This window comes from Ornithorhynchus anatinus, chromosome 17, assembly GCF_004115215.2.
Source record: "Ornithorhynchus anatinus isolate Pmale09 chromosome 17, mOrnAna1.pri.v4, whole genome shotgun sequence".
In the NCBI taxonomy this organism is placed as follows: domain Eukaryota; kingdom Metazoa; phylum Chordata; class Mammalia; order Monotremata; family Ornithorhynchidae; genus Ornithorhynchus; species Ornithorhynchus anatinus.
In genome coordinates, this window is record NC_041744.1 from 20,425,193 (window position 1) to 20,452,654 (window position 27,462).

Genomic DNA, 27,462 nt, shown 5'->3' on the forward strand with positions numbered 1-27,462 from the left:
AGATCTACATCTCCGCCCCTGTCCTCTCTCCCTCCCTTCAGGCTCGCATCTCCTCCCGCCTCCAGGATGTCTCCATCTGGATGTCGGCCTGCCACCTAAAACTCAACATGAGCGAGACCGAGCTCCTCATCTTCCCTCCCAAGCCCGGTCCTCTCTCAGACTTCCCTATCACCCTGGATGGCACGACCATCCTTCCCGTCTCTCGGGCCCGCGATCTCGGTGTCATCCTTGACTCGTCTCTCTCGTTCACCCCTCACGTCCTATCCGTTACCGAGACCTGCCGGTCTCACCTTTACAATATCGCCAAGATCCGCCCTTTCCTCTCCACCCAGACGGCTACCTTACTGCTACGGGCTCTCGTTATATCCCAGCTAGACTACTGGGTCAGCCTTCTCCCTGATCTCCCTTCCTCCTCTCTCGCCCCCCTCCGGTCTATTCTTCACTCCGCTGCCCGACATCTTCCCGCAGAAACGATCTGGGCCTGTCACTCCCCTTCTTAAACACCTCCAGTGGTTGCCTATCGACCTCCGCTCCAAACAAAAACTCCTCACTCTAGGCTTCGAGGCTCTCCATCACCTTGCCCCCTCCTACCTCTCCTCCCTTCTCTCTTTCCACTGCCCACCCCGCACGCTCCGCTCCTCCGCCGCCCACCTCCTCACCGTCCCTCGGTCGTCAACCCCCGGTCCACGTCGTCAACCCCCGGGCCACGTCCTCCTGCGGTCCTGGAATGCCCTCCCGCCTCACCTCCGCTAGGCTAATTCTCTTCCCCTCTTCAAAATCCTACTTAAAACTCACCTCCCCCAAGAGGCCTTCCCAGACTGAGTTCCCCTTCTCCCTTTACTCCCTCTACCGCCCTCCCTTCACCTCTCCGCAGCTTAACCTTCTTTTCCCCCATCTCCCTCCGCTCCTCCCCCTCTCCCTTCCCATTCCCTCGGCACCGTACTCGCCTGCTCGACTGTATATATTTTCATCACCCTATTTATTTTGTTAATGAAATGTACATCGCCTCGATTCTATTTAGTCGCCATCGGTTTTTACGAGATGTTCTTCCCCTCGACTATTTATTGCCATTGTTCTCGTCTGTCCGTCTCCCCCGATTAGACCGTAAGCCCATCAAACGGCAGGGACCGTCTCTATCTGTTGCCGACTTGTTCATTCCAAGCGCCTAGTACAGTGCTCTGCACATAGTAAGCGCTCAATAAATACTATTGAATGAATGAATCTAATTCTCCACCATGTCTATTTCCAAGGCTCTATAGGTGCTCTGCACACATTATTTGTTCACTGAGTCGTATTTACTGAGCGCTTCCTGTGTGCAGAGCACTGTAGTAAGTGCTTGGGAAAGGACGTTACAACAATAAACAGACACATTCCCTCTCCACAGAGTTTACACTACTCCTGCTCCATCGAGAGCTGACCCCACATAACGGTACGACCAAATCAATCAGCTGGTAGTACGTACTGAACGTCTACCCTGAGCAGACCGTCGTACTTGGCTCTTGGACTATTAGAATGGAATCGGACACGATCCTGTCCTCAAGAGCCCTCTTTTCCCCTGCTCCCTTTTCCTTCTGCACTGCCTGGATCTGCGCCCTTTAAACACGAGAAGCAGTGTGGCTTAAAGGACTTGGGTTCTAATCCCTCCTCCTCTTGTCTGCTGTGGGACCTTGGGCAAGTCACTTCAATTCTCTGAGGCTCAGTTCCCTCGTCTGTAAAATGGGAATTAAATCCCGCTCCCTCTGTGTGGGACAGGGTCTGGGCCCAACCTGATGATCTTCTAATCTATCAGTGATGGGCAGGGAACATGTCTGCTAATTAGCTTGTACTCTCCCAAATCGCTCAGTACCGTACTCCGCACATAGTAAGCGCTCAGTAAATACCACTGATTGACCCCAGCAAGTAAAAAAGTGCTTGACACAGATAAATGTGTAACGCTATAAACTTATATATGTATTCAACCCATCCTCATCGCCACAGCACTCAGGCGTACGTCCACAAGCTCTCTGCGGGCAGGAAATGTGTCTACCAACTGCTGCACTCTACTCTCGGAGGCCCTGGAAAGAGCGCTCTCCACACAGTAAATGTTCAGTAAATACCATTCATGATAAGATCTATCATTTATTTATTTACATTAATATCTGTCTCCCCCGTCTAGACTGTAAGCAACTCCGTCGTACTGTACTCTCTCGAGTGCTTAGTACAGTGTTCTGCACACCGTATGCACTCACTAAAAGCCATAAAGAGAGAGTTTAACAAAGAGCAGCGGGGCTTAGTGGATAGAGCACAGGCCTGGGAGTCTGAAGGACCTGGGTTCTAATCCCGCTCCACCACTTTGCGTGTGTCACACAGCAGACCTTGGGCAAATCACTACACTTCTCCGTGCCTCAGTTACCTCATCTGTAAAATAGGGGTTAAGAATGTGAGCCCCATGTATGACATGGGCTGTCTCCCCCTTCTATTAAGTGTTTAAAAGATACCATAAAAAAATCATAAATCACAGATAGGAGGAGGAAGGACTGTTAGCACATAGTAAACGCTTAGCAAATGCCATAGAGAAGCAGCGAGGCTCAGTAGAAAGAGCCCGGGCTTAGGAGTCAGAGGTCATGGGTTCAAATCCGGACTCTGCCACTTGTCAGCTGTGTGACTGTGGGCGAGTCACTTCACTTCTCTGTGCCTCAGTTACCTCATCCGTAAAATGGGGATTAAGATGGTGAGCCCCACATGGGATAGCCTAATGACCCTGTATCTCCCCCAGTGCTTAGAACAGTGTTCTGCACATAGTAAGCACTTAACAAGTACCAACATTATTATTACCCAGCACTTAGAACAGTACTGTGCACATAGTAAGTGCTTAATAAATACCAACATTATTATTATTATTAAAAACACAAAAACAAAAAAAATTTCTTTACCGAAAAGTGTGTAATTATCGATTCTTCAAAATGTATCTGGAGGCAGAACGAGTTACCGAGAGGTAAAAGAAATGACTGAGGAACTCGACTGTCCGCAGAAGGCCGTCTGAAACTCCATCTAGCACACTGTCCAACTGATTGCAAGAGGAAAGAAAAAATGCAGGAGATCAGGTTCTTCAGCCTTCTTCTAGTTTTGCATCATTGCTTGATGACTGGAATTTACTCCCTTTCCGGTAAGGGACTGCTCACAGTCTGTTGTTTCTTAACAGCTCCGGTTTCCAGATGGGGCCTCAGGAGATGGGATTTCCAGGGCAGAGAAAACCAACCGCGCGGCTCCCTGGGAGCTGGAAGGGAATTGTGAGAGCCACCACTCCCATTCCTGTCTTCCCTGCTGCTGAGCCTGAGGAATGCTGCTTCTCCTTCTAGGACTGGGCAGAGGCAGGTGGGAGGGCATTAAGAGGGTAAGAAGGCCCAGGTGTAGCACCCCGCAGCCCCTCCTCCCTGCCCTTTTTCCCCTGGAAAAGAATGGAAGGGACACTTTCTCCAAATAGACCTCCAGGCCTTGCATTTGCTGAGCTGGCAGCTTGCTGTCTGTGGCTTTATATTTCTCAAGCACAGCGGGGAGTGAGGTTGTTGATTTCTCAAAGGCCTAGGCCATGCTCTGTGACTAAGGGTTTGGAAATGGACCGTCAGCCCACGGGACCTTGTGATGGGCTCCCTCTCACAATTCCCTGGTTCAGTAAGTGTTAACTCTCTTCCCACAAAATGTGACCCTGTCCCCCCCCTTCGATATCCTCCTAAAATCTTCCTCTTCCTCCAGGAAGCCTTCCCGGACCAAGCCTCATCTCCTCGATCGTCCCGTCGGACACCTTTATTAATTCATCTTCGGGCAAGTCACTTATCTCTGTGCCTCAGTTTCCTCATCTGTAAAATGGAGATGAAGACTGCGAGCCCCACATGGGATAACCTGATTACTTTGTATCTGCCCCACCACTTAGAACAGTGCTTGGCACATAGTAAGTGCTTAACAAATGCCCTCATTATTCTCTTGCAGTCCAGAGGGGAATAAACAATTAGAGAAGCAGCATAGGCATGGAAGTCAAAAGGACCTGGGTTCTAATCCCTGCTCTGCCACTGCCTTCTGTGTGACCTTGGCTTGATTCTCCTTGCCTCAGTCACCTCATCTGTAAAATGGGGATCAAAACCTTCCACCCCAAAGGCTCCCAACAACACGCCACCCTCTGCTGCTGTGCACTGTAATCACATTTTGTTTCTTATCACAAAGGCTTGGGCCTCCACCTTCCCCCATGTGCTCAGACCCTCGCCCTCTTCCCCCTCCCAGCGCGCAGGCGCGGCCCGCCCCTGGGCGCATGCGCAGTCCCCGCTCCCTTCGCGGTTTCCAGGAACCCGCGGGGGTGGGGGGGGCAGTCGGCGCAGGCGCAGTTGCGGGTGGGGGGGGAAATCCCTCGGGTCGGGGACGCTGCCGCCAGGGCGGCGCATGCGCGGAGGAGCCCCCGGACCGCTCGTTGCCGCTCCCCACCTAGCGCATGCGCGGAGGAGCCTCTGAACGGCTCGCGGTCAGACCCCATCTCGCGCATGCGCGGAGGAGCCTCTGACTCGCTGGCTGTCAGTCCCCACCTCGCGCATGCGCGGATGAGCCCCCGGGCCGGGGGGGAAGGACCGGCCGAAAGGATGGAGACCGAAGCCTTGGCCGGACTTTTTCCAAGGCTCCTTGTGCTGTTGTCCCTCGCCTCAGGTGAGCGAGGGGAGGCCTCCGAGTGGATCCCGGGGTCGGGGGGAGCAGGATCAGGGTTAGGTTAGCACTAGCGTGGCTCAGTGGAAAGAGCCCGGGCTTTGGAGTCCGAGGTCATGGGTTCGAATCCCGCCTCTGCCACTTGTCAGCTGGGTGACTGTGGGCAAGTCACTTCTCTGGGCCTCAGTTCCCTCATCTGGAAAATGGGGATGAAGACCGTGAGCCCCACATGGGACAACTTGATTCCCCTGTGTCTACCCCAGCGCTTAGAACAGTGCTCTGCACATAGTAAGCGCTTAACAAATACCAACATTATTATTATGATTATTATTTCCCTATCGATGGCAAATGTCAGATCGACCTGCAGGCATCTGCTGTGAACACCGGAAGCGCCCGAAACATGCCATCGGGGGATGACGACTTACCAATAATCGTAATTAGCATAATAAGGATGTTCAGCATCCATCGGGGGCCAGACACTAAGCGCTGGGGTGGGGGGGGATGCAAGCAAATTGGGTCAGGGCCAGTCCCTGTCAATAATGGCATTTGTGGAGTGCTTACTATGTGCCAAGCACTGTTCTAAGCGCTGGGGAGGATACAAGGTGATCAGGTTGTCCCACGTGGGGCTCCCAGTCTTAATCCCCATTTTACAGATGAGGGAACTGAGGCACAGAGAAGTTAAGTGGTATTTGTTAAGCGCTTGCTATGTGCCAAGCACTGTTCTAAGCGCTGGGTGATACAAGGTTCATCCCCCGATTCTGTTTATTGCTACTGTTCTTGTCTGTCCGTCTCCCCCGATTAGACTGCAAGCCCGTCGAAGGACTATCTATCTGTTACCGATCTGTACATTCCAAGCGCTTAGTACAGTGCTCTGCACATAGTAAGCGCTCAATAAATACTATTGAATGAATGAATGAAGGTCATCAGGTTGTCCCACGTGGGGCTCGCGGTCTTAATCCCCATTTTACAGATGAGCTGAGGCCCATGGAAGTGAAGTGACTTGCCCAAGGTCACATAACAGACGAGTGGCGGAGCCGGGATTAGAACCCATGACCTCTGGCTCCCAAGGCCATGCTCTTTCCGCTAAGCCACACTGATTCACGCTGGATCCATCAGCCCCCGCCCCCCTCCTTGTTGCGAAAAGTAAACCCTGACATACTAATTATGATATTGGTTCAGCTCCGGGCACTGTACTAAGCGCCGGGGGAGATCGAAGAGACGCACGGACATTTGAATCCTCCAGAGCTCAGGGGCAGCCTGGGGGACCGCGATAGTGGCCTGCTTAACCCCGGCTTCCTCCTGGGCCCTTTGCGATCACGAGGGAGTCGCAGCAGGGCCAAGAAGGGCAGTGGGCGGTGTCCCCACTCAATGCTGTTTTCTCCCCTCAACTGGAGAGCTGAGTGGGATGTGTTGGATGCACCCATAGGGGAAAGCTGTTTGGCTTCATCAGCGTGCCTTTATCGAACATCTATTGCATGTCTGCAGAGCCCTGGCCTAAGACAGGATCTCTGCCCTGAGCTTTGGAACTTCGAAGGGGCAGTTGAATGAAAAGGGAAAAAAAGAACACGAGGCCCAGTGGAAACCTGGGTTCTGATTCCGGCATTGCCACTTGTCCGCCCTGTGACCGTGGTCACGTCACTTGCCCAAGTCTTCTCTTCTGGAAGATGGGGACAACTTCATTGTCCTTGTCCTCCCGTCCAATCTGAATATCTCGTATTTTATTTGCCCCAGTGTTGTGCACGGCGGTCGGGCGCCGACAGTGTGCTTAACAAGTACCTCTGTTTTTTATTATGGTTCTTACTATTATAAACGAGAATGAAGAGGCAGTCCTGATGTTTGGGCAACTGGCTTTCTACCATATTTTTAATGTGTTGCTTGCAACCTCTTCTCTCCTTGTGTGACTTTTATAGGTGGAAAGAATCTGGAAATTCCTCAAGATGTCCAAGTCTCTATCATTGATAGCACCTTTATCCTTCATTGGAGCGTAGCTAACGGATTTGATACCGATGTGACTTTTTCAGCGTATTACCAAGAGTGGGTTTGTTTTTCTTGCCGACGGGCCACAGTTACCTTGGGAGAGGTTTTCACTTTGCCCACAAGGTTTTCTTTGGGTGCGGGGATCGTGTTCTTGACCGGCTTTGTTTTGAGGCGAGCTCCCTCTCTGGTCTACACGACTTGACCGACGCCGCCCATAGGTGCAGAGTCTTTTCCCGCAATGTCACATCGCACGCGTTTTATCTGGACCTCATGGAAAGGTCGTTCCCGAATTCCCCGAAAGCCTTCTACCCGCAACACATAGCGCCAAGCCACGTTGTGGAGGAATTGTGTTTTGATCTCCAAGTTAAAGCATTCCTTTCCGTTACTCACTCGAGAGGTGATCTTTCGAGTCAGACATCCAGTAGAGGACCAGGGTCCTGGACGTAGCTCCAGTCCGATCAACCAGTAATGCCCGTTGGCTGTATATTGGGCACATCTCCAAGGGGTGTAAAAGTGCAAAGCTGTAAAGTCGAGAGGCACTTCTGGCCCAAACCCCAATCTTTAGGGTCACTCTGGAGCCTCTCAGGCCATCCCAGAGAGGCAGGTGTAGACAAAAGAGGACCCGAGGGTTGGTCTAGAGCAAGTCCAAGCCCTAAAGAGTTGGAGAGGGTTGGGCCTGGTTCCCACCTGGGCTTCCTCGGGACCAGGAGGAGGTCACGGCTCAGAGTGCGCCAACCCAAGTGCCGTCAACCCGGCCCGGGACATCCGCGTCCACTTTGTGAGGAGCCTTTACCTCAGCGGGGGCCGAGAGATTCCCCAAGTGGGAGGCATGATCCCTGACAAAGTGGTGTACGATCGAATAAAGGCTCTGAAATGTGGGGACTTCAAGACTTTCTAGCGGGTTAACAAATGGAAATGGCCTGAACCCTCAAACCACCTTCAGATTAATGATCCATTCACCCCTTTTTGTTAGAACTCTTCTGAATTGTTTGGCTTTCAGTTTGGGTTTCTGTCTAGGTTGCCGTTCCCAGCTCAGAACAGCTCTTCAAATTGATACAGTCCTATACTGTAGTTTTAAATCATAAAATTGAGCCCAATGTGCTTACCTAACACTTATTTGGTGCCTCTGGTTATTTTCACTGGACTCAGGGTGGTTGAAGAGGACACTTGGAAGCCATTACCGGGATGCCAGAATGTCACCGAAACAAATTGTGACTTCTCCGAGGAGCTCATTTTTCAAAAGCTTAATGTGCGCGTCCGAGCCGAAAGGGGGAGAGACGCTTCTCCCTGGTCTAAGGTTATTGGGTTTGTTCCATTTCTCATAGGTAAGAACGGAGATGGGCAATTTGATCATCTCTTGCTTTTTATGACCGCTTTAGGGGCCACTCTGCTCTTCTTTCTCACACTGTATAATTAAGACTTGGTTCCGTGATTTCTGTTTTGTATAGTGTGAGAATGAGATGCTCAGGTTACTAAAGCGTAGCCTTTTCTTTTCCTATAACTCATTTTCCCTCTTCTCGCTGGGGTCCCAGCATTTTACTTGCAGTTTGACTTTTACAAGGACTAATTTTTTTTTTAACATTCATTCAGCCGTACTCAACAAATACGATTGAATGGATGATTTGTTTTGTGGTTCTTTCCACCTCACACTAGGTGCTGTCATTCCTTCTTTCCTGCGAGCAGCCTTTGAACAGATAAAATATTCTTTAGTACCTTAATCTTGGAGCAGAAAATAAAACCCCCACCTCACGTACAGCCAGTTATTTTCAGTGAAACTCAAAGCTCAGAGCCGTGACCTAGTTTTGCCAGTTTGGAAGCATGCTGTCGAATGTTAAGAACTGAACATCTAGAGTATCTTCTCAGGAGGCTAATATGTGCTAATCTGGAAGTCTCTGCGGTGACTGAGCGGGGGGGGGGGCTAATTGTGTGATGGAGAGAGCTTTCCTTCATCTGTCAATCAGTCAGTGGTACTTGCTGAGCATTTACTGTGTTCAGGATGCTGTACTAAGCACTTGGTAGTGAACAGTCCAGCAGAGGCGGAAGACATCCTCGCTGACCTCTAGTAGCTCCCAATTTAGTAGGGGAGAGGAGGCTAACATTTAATCAGTCAATCCGTGGTATTTAATGAGAGCTTATTGTATGCAGAACATTGTACTAAACGCTTGGGAGAGTATAATACGACACAGTTGGTAGACACATTCCCTGCCCACGACGAGCTTACAGTCCAAATCACCGAAAAAGGGAATAATAGCATGTATGAGATACCTCCAGCTGTCAGGAATTTCAATGTCCATCTCACCCTCTAAACTGTAAGCTCATTGTGGGCAGGAAATGTTTGTTGTATCGTACTCTCCCAAGCGCTTAGTACAGTGCTCCGCACCCAGTCAGCACTCAATAAATTTGACTGACTGAAGTCCCTCTCCAGGGCAGAGCGGCTCGCTTTGCATCCGAGCGACCGGGAGGTGACAAAAGCATCGTCCGGAGCTCTCCGAGCCCTGTCGTCAGCTGTGCCTCAGCAACATCCTTCCCGTCAAACGGCAGACAGGCTGCCGGCTGATGCCGACACCCCCAGGCCGGGCTTCCGTGGCCAGCGGGGGCCACCTAGGTGTCCGAGTAGTTAAAGTAGAGCGTGTTAGAGGGAGACGACCCGTAAATCGGATGCCGGAACATAGTTTGGGTGGCCTAGCCGTTGGCTGTTGGGAAACGGCTAGCTTGGCATGAGGTGATTTAGGACGGCGGTGGTCAGCTCAACAAGGCCTCCGTGCAGTCCGATCTGTGAGGTGGAGTCCCGGCATTATCATATGTAGCGGTCTCCCGCCCGCGGCAGCCACGAATACTAACCAGAGAGCCGACTCTCCGAGTCGTGAGGGTAGAAGGCACCGGGCCCGTTTAGGCTTCTCGGTTGGAACCGTTTGCCAGTGCGGAGACGAGGATATAGGTAGTACTCTACTCCTAAGGGTCAATTTGAGAGCGAACGGAAATCGATAATAGATGCCAAGTTGACTATCCCGGCTCCAGAGGATAGGATGAGTTTTTGTTCACTCCACTCTTGGAATATCATTTTCTACCAGGAGAAAAGGAGTGGGGGGGAGGAAAATAGTAATAATGATTATGGTATTTGTTAAGTGCTCATTATGTGGCTGGCACTGTACTAAGCTCTGGGGTGGATACAAGCAACTTGGGTTGGACACAGTCCCTGTCCCATGTGGGGCTCACAGTCTCAATACCCATTTTACAGACGAGGTGACCGAGACACAGGGAAGTCAAGTGACTTGCCCGGGATCATACAGCAGACAAGTGGCGGAGACGGGATTAGAACCCAGGACCTTCGGACTCCCGGGCCCCTGCTCTATCAAATAAGCCGTGCTGCTTCTCCAGTAGATGAAATGGTCCTTCGTGGGGTTGTATTCCTTGTCAGGTGCCCAGCTAACAATGACAAAGTGAAAACATCTTCTTGAACGTTTCCCATTTTGTGCAAAATTTGCTGTTAAAAACCTTCTCAGGCTCGGCAGGTATCCCGTCATGGTTGTGGGTGAGCTGCTCATTTTTCTATTTGTTAATTCAAGTGGTTGATATGAAATGCTTTTACTTTTGCACCTCATATTGGACCGCCAGAAGTCGAGTTGGAATCTCGGGACGGGGCAGTATTCATCAGTGTTTCTCCGAAAAGTAATCAGATCTTGTTGGATAATGAAATCTTGAGTTTCACCTATGAGTTGATCATCTGGAAGAACTCTTCAAGTGAAGAAGTAAGTACCGTGTGGCGTTCGTGGCTTCAAAGTTCGTTGCCTGGGCACCATTTAAAAAGTCGTAACGAAGGGCGATTTCCAATTGTAGTCTCCTTCCTCAAGTTGTCACCATCCTCAAACGTGTTTATTGAGCACCTCCTGAGGGCAGAGCACAATACTGATCCCTTGGGAGAACACAATCCCTGCCTTCAAGGAGGTTACAGTTTTATGAGGGAGATGGGCACTTAAACAAATTACAGATAAGGGAAAGTATTAAGTATATAACAGATACATTAAATGCCTGGGGGCAGTGAGAACGGTGCTTAAGGGGAAATTGGAGAAGTTCAAGTGGGAATTAGCCGTCTTCCAAGTAAGGCACCATGGAGGAGGTGTGATCTCAGGTTTTGAGGATGAGGAGAACAATAGTCTGTTAAAATAGGAAAGTACAACTCTCTTTATTTTGCAGAAAACCAGTCTATTTATCCATCCCAGAGATGAAATTCATAATCTGGCACCGGAGACCACTTACTGTTTGAAAGTAAGAATGCTGCGGAGGAAAAAAACCATTTTCTTCAGCCCGGTGTTTTGCATAAATACTACAGGTAAGAAAGAAATTGCACTTAAGATCGGGTATTCCCAAGTGTAGGTTCCCTAGACCCAAGGCTTAATGCTTCTCTCTGAGGTGCTAGAGTTGGGCATCTTTAGTTTTATATACATTTGTACCAGTCAAGTGAGTCAAGAAGTTGGTATTTGGGATTTCAGTTCGTGTAAATTATGCCATTCCTAATCATGAAAGATGGCTTTTGTGAAAGGGTGAAAACGTTTCCCCTTTGATGAAAAAGGACTCAGTATCTCTTGACCTTCACAGAATTGGAAAGGTGGCTACCGATAAGAAAACACTTGCTGCCCGCAAAATGACCTTATTCAGGTTTTTCAGCTTTATAAATGGGCAACACAGTCTTCTTAATTCTCCTTGATTAGAAACGTCTGGTTAGCCGTTGAGGCCAGTGAGGACATTTGAAGAGGTAAATAAGAAAGTGAATCGGTTTTTTTCATTTTTTTTTTCCCTGCTAGTTGAAAAGCCTCGTCCGAGAAACTTAGATATTTCCGCTATAAACACAAACTACATCCTTAAATGGGATTACCCGAACGAGGACGGAAGCTTTCGTGTTCAGTGGCTCTAGTAAGTTGGACCAGATGTGCGTCCTTCCTCCTGTTCCACTTCCTCCTGCTTTGCCGACCGATCTGCTGACCATTTCCCTCTCGAACGATCTGCCTTCTGCAGTCTCCAACCACTGAGCCCAGTGGTAGGGTCTCCAGACTTGGGTCTTGGTGCACCGGGCGGCCAGGTTGCCCCCACAGTGAGCCCCGAACCGCAGGCGGTGAGAAGCAGGCCTGTTTCTGCTCATCCCGCACCGCTTCAGGAAAGCGAAGATGTCTTTTGGTGCCGGTGGCTCGGACCCTGGTTCAGGTGAACAGGGAAATCACCAGAGGCTTCTCCCATCTTTGGGGATCCTATAATCCTGTTTGGCCATTCCCAGACAAGCTCTTTTCCTGCCCTCCGTGAATCCCCCAAAGACTAATAGTAATAATTGAGGTATTTGTTAAGCACTTACTCTGTGTCAGGCACTGTACTAGGCACTGGGGTGAGTACAGGATAGCCAGGTCAAACACAGTTCCCCGCCCTCACCAGAATTCACAGTCCAAATAGGAGGGAGAATAGGTATTGAAACCCCCGTTTACAGAGGAGGAAACTGAGGCCTGGAGGAGTGACGCGGCAGGCCGGTGGCTGAGCCGGGCTTAGAACCCAGGACCTCTGACTCCCAGTATTAAGGGACAGAATTATCTCCTTATTCCCATCTCGTTGCTGGGCAGGCAGCAGATTGGATCGACAACTTCCCCTATGGAAAAATAAAGACATTCATCTGGTGGGTTAAATGAATTTCTATCATCGTTTTCTTTTTCATCATGGTGCTCTGCACGCAGTAAGTGGTCGATAAATACGATTGATTGTTTCAAACTTAGGATGGTTAGTGCTTAAAACAGTTCTGGATAGTTTGTTAGCAAAAGCCCATTATATACTGGTGCCTTTCTTTTTCTTTATGATGCCTTTGGATAGACATCCTTTCTCTTTCCAGGTCATTCCCACTTTCTAGTCACCATTCCCCCTCTGTCCTCACTAACCCTCTTTCCCACATTCCCAGTTCCGTTCTTTCTTTTCCTTCACCGTGGGGTTCGGAGGCTGGCTGAATTATTAATATCACTGTCCCATTGCTGGATGGGAGTTTTGAAGCTCAATATCTAACTGCAAATGCCTGGTGGGACCGGGGAGTAGAAATCCACAGGTGTGAATTACTGGCCCCTTGGGCAAGTCACTTAACTTCTCTGTGCTTCGGTATCCTTAGCTGTAAAATGGAGACGAAATACCCGTGCTGTCTCCTACTTAGCCTGTGAGACCCAAGTGAGATAAGGACTCAGTTCAAATCTATTTATCTTGTATCTACCCAAATACCACAATTATTAATATTATCATTATTATCATCAGGCAGTCCATAACCCTTTAGCTGGGCTGAAAATTCATTCTGCCATTTTGTAAGTTCAAGGGAGGTTCATTTGCTAGATGATTTAGTTAAAAAAAAAAAAATTCAACAGTTAAATATAAAAGTGTGCACACAACAATTAACGTGCTGCTGAAAATGAAAGAAATTCTGTTATAAAGTTTAGGTTTGAGTGTCCATTTCTGTCCCAGGCAGAGTTTTTAATACAAATAACCTTTGATCATGTAGTGGTTTTTACAAGAAATATCTGAAGGACTACACGGATAAATGGAAGACGGTATCTAGCTGTGAAAACATTAAAGCAACCAAGTGTGACTTCTCAGGAGAAATTTCCGAAACAGGGATTTACTATCTCCGGGTACAAGCGATAGATGGAAAAAATTCATCACTTTGGTCCCAGGAAAGAAAATTTAATCCTTCTGTGGAAGGTAAACCGATTATTGTTGCACTTGGGTACTGTTACTCATCAACATTGGTGTGAGAGGTTTTGGGTTTTGGGGGGCTTTTTTCATTTATTATCTTCAGCTGATTTTAGAGCCATGTCTCATGTCCCTAGCTAAACTAGGCCCTCCAAGCCTAAAGGTCGAATCCCGTGATACGACTACGCTCCACGTCTACATCGCTGACCCTGGGGAAGCTGAAAACAAAAGTATGAGCAAGTATCATTCCTTAATGTATGAAGTTATCGTCATGGACAACTCTTCAAAACTTGAGGTAAAAATTTGAGTGTTCAGTTATCAAGGTTTTGGGGGTGAAGAGGGGGAAATCAACCAGTGGTGTGTATCGAGGGAGTTGTGGCATTTAAGTGCTTACTGTGTGCCAGGCACTGTACTAAGCACTGGAGTAGATACAAGGTAATTGGGTTGGACACAGTCCCTGTCCCACATTGGGCTCACAGTCTTAATCCCATTTTGCAGGTGAGGTAACTGAGGCTCAGAGAAGTGATGTGACTTGCCCAAGGTCACACAGTGGACAGGAGGCGGAGCCGGGATTAGGACCCATGACCTTCTGACTCCCAGGCCCGTGCTCTCTGCGCCATGCTGCTTCTCTAGCAGACTTTTTGGCCTTGCTCCCTCACCCACGGTCCCCCGGAGCAGTAGAGAGCCCAAACCCCGCAAGCGGGTAAGAGAAAGAAGCCCCTTGGCCACGAGGGGAGAAGTGGTAGTCGCCGACGTTGGCCCTGAGGAAATTAACTCGGTCTCCCGAGTGCGGCAGGATGGGGAGGAGGTGCCACTTAGTGAATCCAGCCTGCTGGCTCTATGCTCCCTTCCCTCCCTCCTCCTCCAAATCCTTCAGCAGCCTATTCTGGGAGAGGTCAGCACCCCCGTGCCCCCACCCCAGACTCCACCCGTTCCATGTTCACCCATCTCCACCGCTCCCTCCTCATCTTCCTCCACCTTCATCTCCGCCCCGGCCCCCTCCGCCAGTCGTGACACCCTTGAGCCGAGCACGCGGCGAGGCGTGTGCGGTGCCGAGGGGCGGTTCGGCCGTTGACGGGTGGCCTTTCGCGTGGGATCCTTGAGATTCCTCAAGGGGACTTTGCCGCTTAAATGCTTGGGAGAAGCCGGAACTGCCGGCCGCCGACGGCGAGCCTTCAGCCAGTACTCTCCAGGGGGTCGGCTTTCTGGACTTGAATGGGTGCGGTGTGGGGAAACGATCCTTGAGTCGAAAATGCGAAGAAATGACCCAAAGAAAGGGCTTTGAGTCCATCCTCCCACCACACCGAAGTCGACCCAGAGGGAGGAGGTTGAGAACTGGGGGAAGAAGACAAGTTCTTTGACCACTAGAGGTCAGTTGAGTGCTCCGTTAAAGCGCCGATGCTCATTCCTTCATTCAGACCTATTTATTGAACGCCTACCGTGTGCCGAGCATTGCACCGAGGACTTGGGAGAGCACAGTGCAAAACAAGACACGTTCTTCCCCGTCCACAGTTACCTTACGGTGTAGCGGGAGCTCACCTAGTGCAAGGCGGCACGGCCTGGGTGTCAGAGGACCCGGGTTTTAATCCCGGCTCTGCCGCTTGTCTGCTGGGTGACCCTGGGTAAGTCATTTCAGCGTGGCTCAGTGGAAAGAGCACGGGCTTGGGAGTCAGAGGTCATGGTTTCGAATCCCGGCTCTGCCACTCGTCAGTTGTGTGACTGTGGCAAGTCACTTAACTTCTCTGTGCCTCAGTTCCCTCATCTGTAAAATGGGGATTAAGACTGTGAGCCTCACGTGGGACAACCTGATTACCCTATACCTACCCCAGTGCTTAGAACAGTGCTCTGCACATAGTAAGCGCTTAACATATACCAAAATTATTATTCTCCGTGCCTCAGTACCTCATCTGCACAATGGGCATTCGGTCAGTCAACCGGTCAGTGGTATTTCTTGAGCACTTACTGTGTGCGCTGAGCACTGTAATAAATGCTTGGGAGAGTGCAGTCCAGCGGAGTGGGTGAGCACATTCTCTTACAGCCAAAACGAGGTTAGAGTCTGGATCCGCTGCCTGTTCTCCCTCCTCCTTAAGCTGTGAGCCCCACGTAGGACCTGATGATCTGTGTGTATCCCAGTGCTTAGTACATAGCAAGCACTTAACAAATACCAAATTGTCGTTATTGTTATTAATGATAATAATAAACAGCTGTGCTCTTGAGGGTTCTGCAGTGATTCTGACCAAATGTTTAATTTCAGCCAGCGAGTAACTTGAACTTAACTCTAACCTCAGTAATATGCAATGTTTCGCTGCAGGATTAGTTTGTTGGAGTTGTGATAATGTTGACAATGTTTTTCTATTTGCTTAACAGAAGAAAATGGTAGAATCCAAGAAGTCATTTAGAGTGCCAGACTTGAAGCCCTTGACTGACTACTGTTTCAAAGCCAAAGTGTATATTAAGGATGACAAAAACAACAGGAGCAGTAATTTTAGTAATGTTGTTTGTGCCCAGACAAAACCAGGTGAGTACACAAATGTTTCTCTAAGTTGGTATTCTCTTGGCTCTAGCTCGCCTCTAGACCGCAAGCTCGTGTGACATCGGGCAACGCCCTTCACTTCCCCGTGCCTCGGTTGCTTCATCGGTAGAGTGGGGATTCAATACCTGTTCTCCCTCCTACTTTGACTGTAAGCCCCAAGTGGGACAGGGTCTGTGTTCAACGTGATAAGTCTGTATCTGTGCCAGTGCTTACTACACTGCCTGACACATAGTAAGCACTTAACATGAGAAGCAGTGTGCCCTAGTGGATAGAACATGGGTCTGGGAGTGAGAAGGACCTGGGTTCTAATCTGGGCTCTGCCACTTGTCTGCTGTATGACTTTGGGCAAGGCACTTAAGTGCTCTGTGCCTCAGTTAACTTCATTTGTAAAATGAGGATTAGGACTGTGAGCACCACGAGGGACATGGACTACATACAAATTGGTTAGTTTATATCTACCCCAGCGCTTAGAACAGTGCCTGGCACACAGTAAGTGCTTAACAAATACCACATTAAAAGAAACAAACATAAACTATTGTATTTTACTTAGTACAGTGCCCTGCACAGAGGAAGCATTCAGTTGATTCTTGAGTGAGCATTCGTAAATTGAGGTTGTGGTTAAGTGACTTACCCAAGGTCCTAGGCCAAACTGTTTCAAACATGTAAGGCATATTTGAAATTCTGTCGTAACATTTACTTGGATTTTGGACCATTATCCCTAAGTCAATTTCCCTGTATTTATCACCACTTAGATTGTAAGCCTCATGTGTAATAGGGACTGTGTCCAACCCGATTATCTTGTATCTCTCCCGGCTGACACACAGTAAGCGCTTTAACAATATAAATATGTGTATCTATATATATGTATATAGAATATATAATAAATATTATATGTGCCAAGCACTGTTGTAAGCACTAGGGTACACTCATGGTAATCAGGTTGTCCCACGTGAGACTCACAGGCTTAATCCCCATTTTACAGATGAGGTCACTGAGGGACAGAGAAGTGAATTGACTCGCCCAAAGTCACACAGCTGCTACGTGGCGGAGCCGGGATTAGAACCCACGACCTCTGGCTCCCAAGCCCATGCTGTTTCCACTAAGCCATGCTGCTTCAACTCTGTGGCATTATACTTTCCTACGTGATTAGTACAATGCTCTGCACACAGTAAGCGTTCAATAAATACCATTGCCTGATGGATTGAACACCCGCTGTGTGCTGGGCACTGTATTAAGCCCCGAGAAATAATATCAGATGGTAATTAGATATGGTCCCTGCCCCTTGGCAGGCTGTATCTATTTGTCACTAGACACTGGGTTTTTGAGTTGATGTTTCTTTGCCTCCCACATTGGACTGAAGATCCCGGAAAGCAGGGCTGTTGTTTCAGGCAGGCTTCCCTGGCCAACCCTGATTGGTCTGACCTCAAAGTTGAATTCCCATGCCTCGCATTTTTATTCCACTCTGGCCACCGCAAGGTAGATATTCAAATATTCAAACCCCCGTATTCAATCCGTCACTAAATCCCGTCGGTCCCACCTTCACAACATCACAAACATCCACCCTTTCCTCTCCATCCAAACTGCTACCCGGTAATACGTCGCTTATCTTCTCCTGCCTGGATAACTGCATCTGCCTTCTCGCTGACCTCCCAGCCTCCTGTCTCTCCCCACTCCAGTCCGTACTTCACTCTGCTGCCCAGATCGCTTTTTTACAGAAACGTTTAGGACGTGCTTCCCCCTCCTCGAGAAACTCCAGTGGTTGCCCATCCTCCTCCGCGTCGAATAAAAACTCCTCACCATTGACTTTAAAGCACTCAACCACCTCTCCACCCTCCTACTCCAAGCCAGCTTGAAATGCCAGGCTTCTCATTGTACCTCCATCTCATCTATCTCACCGCCGACCCCTGGCCCACATCCTGTCGCTGGCCCGGAACGCCCTTCCTCCTCAAATCTGAAAGACAGGGATTCTCCCCTCCTTCAAAGCTTTATTCACGGCACATCTCCTCCAAGAGACCTTCCCTGACTAAGTCCCCCTTTTCTCCCGCTCCCTTCGGTATCACCCGACTTGCTCCCTTTAATCATCACCCCTCCCAACCCCAAAGCATTCATTCAATCTTATTCACTGAGCGCTTACTGTGTGCAGAGCACTGTACTAAGCACTTGGGAGAGTACAATGCAACAGTAAACAGTGACATTCCCTGCCCACAAGAGCTTACAGTCTATATGGACTTATGTACTTTCGTAGGTATCTGTCATTTATTTCTATTGATGTCTGTCTCCCCCTGTAAACTGTGAGCTCACTGTGGGCAAGGAATGAGTCCGTTGACCGGTCTTTCGTGTTCTCCCAAGTGCTTAGCTCAGTGCCCTGCACGCAGTAATCGCTCGATAAATACGACTGAACGAATGAATGAACGAATAGATCCCTTGACCTCGGGTCTGGAGCCGTCAGACCTCCCGTTTGTTCCTCGGCGTTCCCATCTCCCGGGACTGCTCATTAGCCGTACCCAAAGATCCCGGTTCTTGCATTGGACTTCACACATTTTCAGTAAATCATAAATAACAACGATCGGGTTTCAGCACGTGGAAGGTGGGGGGCCTTTCCAAAGCCAGAGCTGTTGCCAGAGACTGAACGGGCAATCCTCATCCGAAAAAAATCAGTAAAAACCTTTCTCTTTTATCGAGGTGGATGGAATAGGTTTTCCTTGGAAATGCAGGTTTTCTTGGTTCTCCTAGTTGATATCGCAGTTTGAAGTCCCGCTCAGTTTGTTTATTTTATGACATTTTACTCTACTGTGTCTTATGACTATACTAAAGGATTGCGGCTTTTTTTATGGTGTTTGTTAAGGGCTTAATATGTGCCAGGCACTGTTCTGAGCTCTGGGGTAGATACAAGCTAATCAGGGTTGGACCTAGTCCATGTCCCACACAGGGCTCACAGTCTTAATTTCCAGTTACGAATGAAGTAATTGAGGCACAGAGAAGTGAAGTGGCTTGCCCGGCAGGCAAGTTGTGGAGCTGGGATTAGAACCCAGATCCTTCTGACTCCCATACCATTGAATGACAGTATTACTTATATTTCCGGCTCTCCAAGTGTCATTGGAACACTAATCATTTTGGTATTTGTTAAGTACTTACTGTTTGTCAAGCACTTGTTTCAAGCACTGGGGAAGACAAAAAGATAATCAGACACGGTCCCTCTCCCACCCAGGGCTCACAATCTCAGTAGGAGGGAGAACAGGGATTGAATCTCTATTTTAGAGGTGAGGTCCCCGAGGCCCAGAGAAGTCAGGTGACTTGCTCAAGGAAATACAGCAGGCACGTGGCCGAGTGAAGGTTAGAACCCAAGTCCTCCGACTCCCAGGCCTGTGCTCTCTCCACTAGATCACGCCACTCCCCAATATTACGTGATTTGAAGTTTTTAGGCAGAGTATGAAGAAATCCCTGTGGCTTATTTCTCAAAAGTGTGATTTTTTTTTAAAATGGTTTCTTGCAATTTCCCCTTTGTTTTCCAGCACTGTATTGCAAAGTATTTTCTTTTTTCTTAGTGTTAATTCTTTCTTTTTCAGGAAGAAAATCTATCCTCCTGATTACTTTACTTGTATGTGCAGCCATATTTTTCTTAATTGTATTGCCCGTTGCCTTCTTTAGTGGAATATTCTTATGGCGAAGTATCAAGTATGTGTTCTATCCATCGTGCAAACCCCCTTCAATTATAGGGGAGGTAGGTAATTCTTCATTGCTTCCTCAGTGTCATCCTCAGCTACCTCACTACAGAGCTGATAATCAATCAGTCTTATTTATTGAGGGCTTGCTATATGCAAAGCACCGTATGAAGCACTTGGGAAAATGCAGTATAGCAAGGTTGGTAGACACGGTCCCCGCCCACAACAGATTTACAGTCTAGAGGGGGAGGTACCTTTTCCTTAATATCTAAGGCTCGGTGGTGTGAAAAGTATTGCAGATAGAAATAATCACTCTCCCCCTTGCCAAGGGTGAACTTGGCATTTTTTAAGCTCCTCTCTCAGCCTGATGATTTATTCTGGGAGATGAGTTTTTTTGTATTTTGGGTTTGTTTTTTTAAAAAGCTGTCGTCACTGATTTTTATGTGAAGCTTTCATTCGCGTGACCTAATTTTACCAAAGGGACTCGTTAGAGTCAAGTTCTAAACTTACAGATAAAAATGGGTCCTTGAATAGAGAGGTGGAACTGATTACCTATTTTGGCCTCAAGCCTGAAAATTTACGTATCTCAAACCTTCCTAAAAGCCTTTTTTATTTCAGTAAAATAAAAGCTATCTCCTTTGTCTTCTCCATTTCTTGATCAGAGTCTCTATGACCATCAGTTGAAAAATGTATTCCTCATCACCTCGGAGGAACAGACGGAGAGTTGTTATATCATCGAAAACGCCAGCACCTCTGATCCTAAAGAAACAAGCGTGACTGATAAAAACTACAGCACCTGCAGCACGCAGAGCAGTCAAGATTCAGGAAACTACTCATATGACAGTGAGACGCCTTTCATAAAAGGAACCGAAGAAATCGTCCGACTGGAATCCATGTGACCCCAACTTACCGAGCCCAACCTGGGGCCCGGGTTGCCTCGACTCCCCTCCTTTGGCCAGAAGGAAGGAGGCTAACCACGGGTCAAGCCTACAGCTGTCCGGCCTTTGACTAAAGGGATTTTGCTGGAGGCGGGTGAGGGACGGCTGAAGGACCTCTCCATTTTGGCCAAGGATCAAGAGGCTCCGTTTGAAATGTGAAACCGCTGTGGCGGGTGATTCATTTCCAACCGTTCTCGCTTGTCCCTCGGGGCCACCGTGCCGGTGGGAGCCGACGATCACGCCACCGCCTCGGGCCCTGGCTGCTGTCCAGCCATCCAGGCTTCTTGAGTTCAGGACTGAATTTCCTCTTTCTTCAGGTGAAATGACAGCTGATTGTTCTCTTGCCCTGGAAGCTGTCCAGGAAAATCCTGACCAGAATTTCCAGTCCCCTCTACCTTGTCCTCTTGCCCCGACTACCCAATCGGTATTTTTGCTTTGCACTCTGCTTCCTTAGATGCCACCCAAACAGTCGGCGGTTTTTCGTGCGCGTTTTGGATGTGCCCAGGACTGTACAAAGTGCTTGGGAAAGTGCAGTATAACAGAGTTGGTAGGCGCGCTTTATTTGTGCCCACCCCAGTGCTTACTACGTCTGGCAAACGGTATGCACTTAAATACCAGAATTATTACGTGCAATTCCTGCCCGTGCATTAACCGTCTACAGCGGGAGGTGGATGTTCAAATAAATTAGAGAAGCGGCATGGCTCAGGGGAAAGAGCCTGGGCTTGGGAGTCAGGGGTCATGGGTTCGAATCCCGGCTCCGCCACTTGTCAGCTGTGTGACTGTGGGCAAGTCACTTCACTTCTCCGTGCCTCAGTTACCTCGTATAAAATGGGGATTAAGACTGTGAGCCTCACGAAGGACAACCCGATTACCCTGTATCTACCCCAGTGCTTAGAACAGTGCTCTGCACATAGTAAGCGCTTAACAAATACCAGCATTATTATTAAATTACGAATAGGAGGGAACCAAGGTGCCCTAGGGAACAGCTTGCAAGTCATACCTGGTTTGGAGAGAAGCAGCATGGCCTAATGGAAAGAGCACAGTGGGAGTTAGAGGACCTGAGTTCTCATCCCAGCTCTGCCACTTGCTCTGCCAGTCGCTTGCTGTGTGACCTCGGGCAAGCCACTCAACTTCTCCGTGCCTCAGCTGTCAAACGGGGATTCAAAACCTGTTCTCCCTCTTACTTGAGGCTGTGAGTCCCCATGCGGGACAGGGACTGTGTCCGACCTAATTAACTTGTAGCCACCCCGGCACTTAGAACAGTGTCTGACACATAGTGAGTGCTTAACAAGTACCATCAAACAAACAGAAATAATCCGGGCAGCCCGACTAAACTGGAAGGGTCGTTTCCCTATAAATGTTGATAGAGACTTCTCCATTAGCCAGTAATGGCATGTGCCAGTTACAGGAAGTTTTCAAGGGGACACTTCAGTGGATTTCCTAGGAAATGGGTTCCCACAGCTAGGCCAACTTAACCAATAAGCAGTCGTCAAGTAGCATCGACTCTAGGGATTAGATGAAATATTGGAACAGATTAAAAAACAACCCATCTCCCCAGTGCCAGCCAGGACAAATAACCGCGCTGTTCTTCAGAATCTAAAGGGATAACATCATGGCTGTATGCCGTTTAACAGTTCATTAGCGTCTGTTCACCGAGCCACTGAGTGCTTCCGTGAAGGGGAAGGCAGTGTGACCTGGTGGAACGAACACGTGACTGGGAATCACGACGCCTGGGTCCTAATCCCAGCTCTGCCACCGACCTGCCGTGTGACGTGGGCGAATCACTGAGCTTCAGTTGCTTCTTCTCAAAAAATGGGTATAGTTACCTGCTCTGTTAGACTGCGAGCCCTCAATGGGACAGAGACTGTCTAAGCGGATATCGCGTATTGATCCCAGCACTTAACCTGGTGCTTGGCGTTTAGGAAACGGTTGATTTTGAAAAACAGGCACCATAGTAGCCGGAGGCTCGGTATTCCCGACAAGGACTCGGGATTCACTCTCATCACAGAGGACGTTTCCACAACGAGGGTCCGTCGCGAAGTGACAACGTTGATGGCAATTGGACTATCCCCTCTCTTTGCGTCCTGCACTTCGCTCGGATGCACGGCAGCGGGAGCCATTCCGAGAAGCATCGCGATTGGCCGCCCAACAGAAACACGCAGGCAAAAAGAGAGAGACCATCGGAGAGCGATGAGTTGGTTGAACTTCAAGGCAACATCTGTTGAGCTCTGAACATTCTAGGTTCTTTCCCTGTGTCGCAAGTCCCAGCACAGATCCAAGAATTAGAAGTCTTCCTTCAGACAGTATTCTAAAATGTCTTGTTTACAGAAGTAAGGATTTCTACCTGTAGCCAAAAGCAGCAGTTTACAGCTGTGCTGGATTTTTCAAAGTTTTTGGTCAGGTAGAGGGTGTGTGTGTGTGTGTGTGAGGGTGTGCGTATGTGTGTATATGCACGTGGGCGCTTGGTTGTACACCAGTCTCATTCCCCCCTATATTTTTTTTAGAAAGAAGCCCCACAAAACATTCCAGATATTAACATTTTCCTGCAATGCACAACTGCAACTGTTTTCATTGTTTTTATAACAGAAAAATGACTGATTTTTCTTGTCTTTTTCAGTATAAACAAGTAGATCTGAAAGTTTTGCCTCTCTGCTTTGTCTGATCTTAACGATGTGGCTTAAAATTTGAACCCGAGAGTTTTGCAGCACTCCATCCCACAGGGGATCAGAGTAGCCTGGTATTGGACTTAGGGGTATAGAAGAGGCCACTCTTCTGCACAGAGGAGAGTGTGAGTACAGGAGGTGAGGGCAGACTGGATGGCTTGGGGCGATCTTCCTCTGGTGCTTTTGTTTCGATGGGAGGGCTGGGTCCCTGTTGCTCTGTGGCCTGGGGAGGCTTTGGGACAGAGAGAAGGCAGAGCTCTCGCCCCATGGAAACCCACCATCTAGTTGACCTGTGTGGCTTAATGGAAAGAACTTGGGCCTGGGGGTCAATGACCCTGGATTCTAATCGCAACTCTGCCCCCTTGGACAAGTCACTTGGCTTCTCGGGGCCCCAGTTGCCCCCTTTTGTAAAATGGGAATTAAATATCCTTCTTCCCACTCGGGCTATAATCCCCATTTAGGCAAGGGACCGTGTCCAATCTGCTTATCTTGTACCTACCTCAGCACTTAGTGCATGGCCTATAGTAGCATTTAACAAATATGACAGTTACTATAACCTAACTGCATCCATAGAACGCATTTCTGGAGGTCTTAATGTGCAAAGGCCCTTGGCAATAACCACTAGGTGCTCTGGGGGCTCAGGTGCTCTCTGTGTTCTCAGGCCCTGGGGAAGACTTGCCTAAACGCAGCCAGAAGTGGAGATCGAAGAACTACTTGAAAATGGGTTTTCCCGGCCAGCCGGCGCCCTCGGACGATTTTTAACCAACATTACTGATCGTGGGTTTTAATCCTGGCTCTGCCGCTTGTCTGCTGTGGACCTTGGACAAGTCACTTAACTTCTCTGTGCTTCAGTTATCTCATCTGTAAAATGGGGATTAAGACTGTGAGCCCCGTGAGGGACAGGGACTGGGCCTAACCCGATTACCTCGTTTCTACTACAGCGCTTAGTACAGTGCCTGGCACACAGTAAGCGCTTAACAAATACCGTCATTATTATTAAGCCGGAAGGAAGGGCCTTGCTGCCGTAAGGCTAAGGAAGAGCGGAGAAAGGCCTCATGGAAGACCACCTGATATGACAATCCTCTAGCCAGAGACAAGGAAAGGAAGGAAAACAGGGACCAGATTTTACTTTCTCACAATCATTTCCCCCCTTGCACATTGTGGGCACTCAAGACTACAGTCAAACTTCAGAATTTCCAGCTCTGCCGGTGGAAAAATGGGTGAAAATCCCAACCTGGTGCCCAGTCACGTGAAGCCGCTGGGTGTCGATCCTGGCCGAGGCTCGGTCCTGCAGGGGAAGTGATGAGAGTTGTGGCTTTGGCTGTTTCTCTTCACCCTGCCCGGTGTGGGAACGAGAAAGAGAGTGTGAGAGCGTGTGAGCGAATCTGTTATGTACCTGTGAGACATAAGGACTAGCGGGTCAAAATCGGCGGGAAGAGTGGTGAATCTGGGGTGCCGCCTCCCCCTCGAAGCGGCTTGGAGCCCCGCTGGGGGTCAACTGGCAGGGGGTGGGGAGGAAGGGGGGATACTGAGTCACGGGGGAGCCCAAGCTGTGCTGCAGGGGAGAGCGGAGCGGAGAAACTCGCCGGCTTCTTCCCCAGGCGCCGCCACCACAGCTTTCTGGGCAGCTTCCAGCTCCGTTTCCTGAGCTTTCCAGCCCGGTCTGGTTCGTGCAGGCCGGGGCCCAGCTGGACTCAGGCTGCAGTCCAACCATTGTCAGCGGCCTCAATGGGGAAGCAGGGTGGACTAGTGGATAGAGCACAGGTCTGGGAGTCAGAAAGACCCGGGCTCTAATCCCAGCTCGGCCACTTGTCTGCTGGGTGACCCCGGGCAAGTCACATCGCTTCTCTATGCCTCGGTTTCCTCATCTGTAGAACGGGCATTAAGACCGTGAACCCCATGGGGGACGGGAACTGGGTTCAACCTGATTAGCTTGTATCTCCTTCAGCGCTTAGTACAGAGCCTGGCACTTAGGAAGCACTTAATAAATGTCATTTTTTAAAAAAAAAAAGAATGAAAAAATAAATCACCCGACAAGAGAGAGGAAGAAGTAGGGTGAGTCACAACATATTTAGTCAGAGAGCATTTAAAGAGAAAACCGGTAATGATTTGAGGAAGTAGATATCGGAGCAAGAGGGTTTGAGGACTTTGTCTCCAGTCACTGACTTCAAGGCATAACGGCACCGACCAAAGGAATTCACATCTGAAGTTCTTATCGAGCCCAAGACCGCGACCTTTAAAAAGGCCGAGACCGAGGTCCCACGGGGTCGGGACGGTGAGGCAGAGATGTCTAAACCTGCCTCCTCTGAAATCGAAATAAGGAAGGAATGAGGAAGCAGGCTCCAGGCGCTGGGCCCCGGGCTGTGTGATGATTGATAACACCCTCTTTTGCATAGTTTCTCAGCTCGTCCAAAATGCTTTCACATCAGTTATCTCGGGGTTTTTTTTTCCTCACACCAACTCTGCGAAGTAGAGAGAGGCAGGTATTATTGTCTAACGGCTTAGTGGAAAGAGCAGGGGTTTGGGAGTCAGAGGTCGTGGGTTCTAATCCCAGCTCTGCCGCTTAGCTGGGTGACTTTGGGCAAGTCACTTCTCTTTGCTTGAGTTACCTCATCTGTAAAATATGGCTCAGTGGAAAGAGCACGGGCTTTGGAGTCAGAGGTCATGAGTTTGAATCCCAGCTCTGCCACTTGTCAGCTGTGTGACTGTGGGCAAGTCACTTAACTTCTCTGTGCCTCAGTTACCTCATCTGTAAAATGGGGATTAAGACTGTGAGCCCCACGTGGGACATCCTGATTCCCCTGTGTCTACCCCAGCGCTTAGAACAGTGCTTGGCACATAGTAAGCGCTTAACAAATACCAACATTATTATTATTATTAAAATGGGGATGAAGACTGTGAGCCCCACGTGGGACAACCTGATTACCTTGTATCTACCCCGGTGCTTAGAACAGTGCTTGACACATAGTAAACACTTAACAAATACCATTATTATTATCATTACCAGACCAGCTCTCCAGAACCCTACTGTGCTCTGCACACAGTAAAGGGCTCAATAAATACCACTGATGGATTGATCTAGCCCCTCAATGGATCGACACCACCCACCAAACCTATTTCACCTCCAAATGGGTTGCTTATTGAGCACCCACCGGGCTCAGTGCACAGAACCTTTGGAGGTACAAAACAGAGAAGGTGAAAGACAGGGTCACTAACAGTTTGGGTTGTTTCGTGGGCCTTCGGAGTCAGTGCTGGACCCAAGGCCGCGACGTGAAATTTAGAACCCTGCCTCTCCCTGGTATGGTGTAGTGGATAGAGTATAGGCCTGAGAGTCAGAAGGTCATGGGTTCGAATCCCGGATCCACCATTTGTCTGCTATGTGACCCTGGGCGAGCCACTTCATTTTGCTGGGGCTCAATTGTTCATCTCTAAAATGGGAATTAAGACTGTGAGCCCTATGCTGGACAGGGACTTGTGTCCAACCCGATTTGCTTTAATCCACCCCAGGGCTTAGAACAATGCCTGGTACATAGTAAGCACTTAACAAAAAATCATAATCATTTTTAATCTTATTATTATTGTTATTATTATCATCCGTGCCAGGATGAAAGTGTGTCTGCATTCTATCTTCCTCTCCCAACTCCAGCCGAAGTCACAGCTGAGCCGGGGGGGAGGCAGAGCACTCGGCCGGCTGCACTCCCGAGATGGGGCCGTCGGGTCTAGGGAAAAACCCAAATCCCTTCCTAATAATAATAAATAATAATAATTGTGGTATTTGTTAAGCACTAACTATATGCCAGGTACTGTCCTAAACGCTAGGACAAATATAAGCAAACCGAGTTGAATACAATCCCTGTCCCCTAAGGGGCTCACGGTCTCAATTCTCATTTTACAGATGAGGTAACTGAGACCCAGAGAAGTGAAGTGATTTGCCCAACGTCACCCAGCAGAAAAGTGGTGGAGCCTGAACTAGAACCCAGGTCCTTCTGACTCCTGGGCCCTTACTCTATCCATTAGGCCACGTCGCTTCTCTACCGGACCGGCTCATCTGACAAGTCTCTTTAAGGTTCCATCAGCCGTGACCCTACGTTTCTGGATGCTCATTCTTTAGATAAACTGACATGGAATACTGAATAAAACTGTTACTTCCTCCGACCATCCAATTCAGGAATACATACCCGAGTGACTCATGAGCATAGAGGGGTATTTTAGGAAGTTCTCCAGGGTCCTCGGGGCCTCCGAAGGGGACGGATTCCCGACTTCCTTTCCTTCCAGTGATTTTCAAGGCCACTTCCCATCCCTGCCTCTGGAGCGGGTCG

The 27,462-nt window shown here is 49.0% G+C and overlaps 1 protein-coding gene across 1 annotated transcript; it reads left to right on the forward strand.

Annotated features, from left to right (window-relative positions):
* The first annotated feature begins 4,563 nt into the window (after window positions 1–4,563).
* On the forward strand, window positions 4,564–21,221 carry IFNAR1 (interferon alpha and beta receptor subunit 1). The gene is made up of 11 exons (XM_007669747.2): window positions 4,564–4,668; window positions 6,576–6,699; window positions 7,792–7,967; window positions 10,258–10,391; window positions 10,837–10,972; window positions 11,445–11,553; window positions 13,157–13,356; window positions 13,485–13,642; window positions 15,715–15,865; window positions 19,447–19,601; window positions 20,205–21,221. The coding sequence occupies exons 1-11, from the start codon at window positions 4,566–4,568 to the stop codon at window positions 20,439–20,441; spliced, it is 1,683 nt and encodes a 560-aa protein (XP_007667937.2). The 5' UTR covers window positions 4,564–4,565; the 3' UTR covers window positions 20,442–21,221.
* Window positions 21,222–27,462: the final 6,241 nt, after the last annotated feature.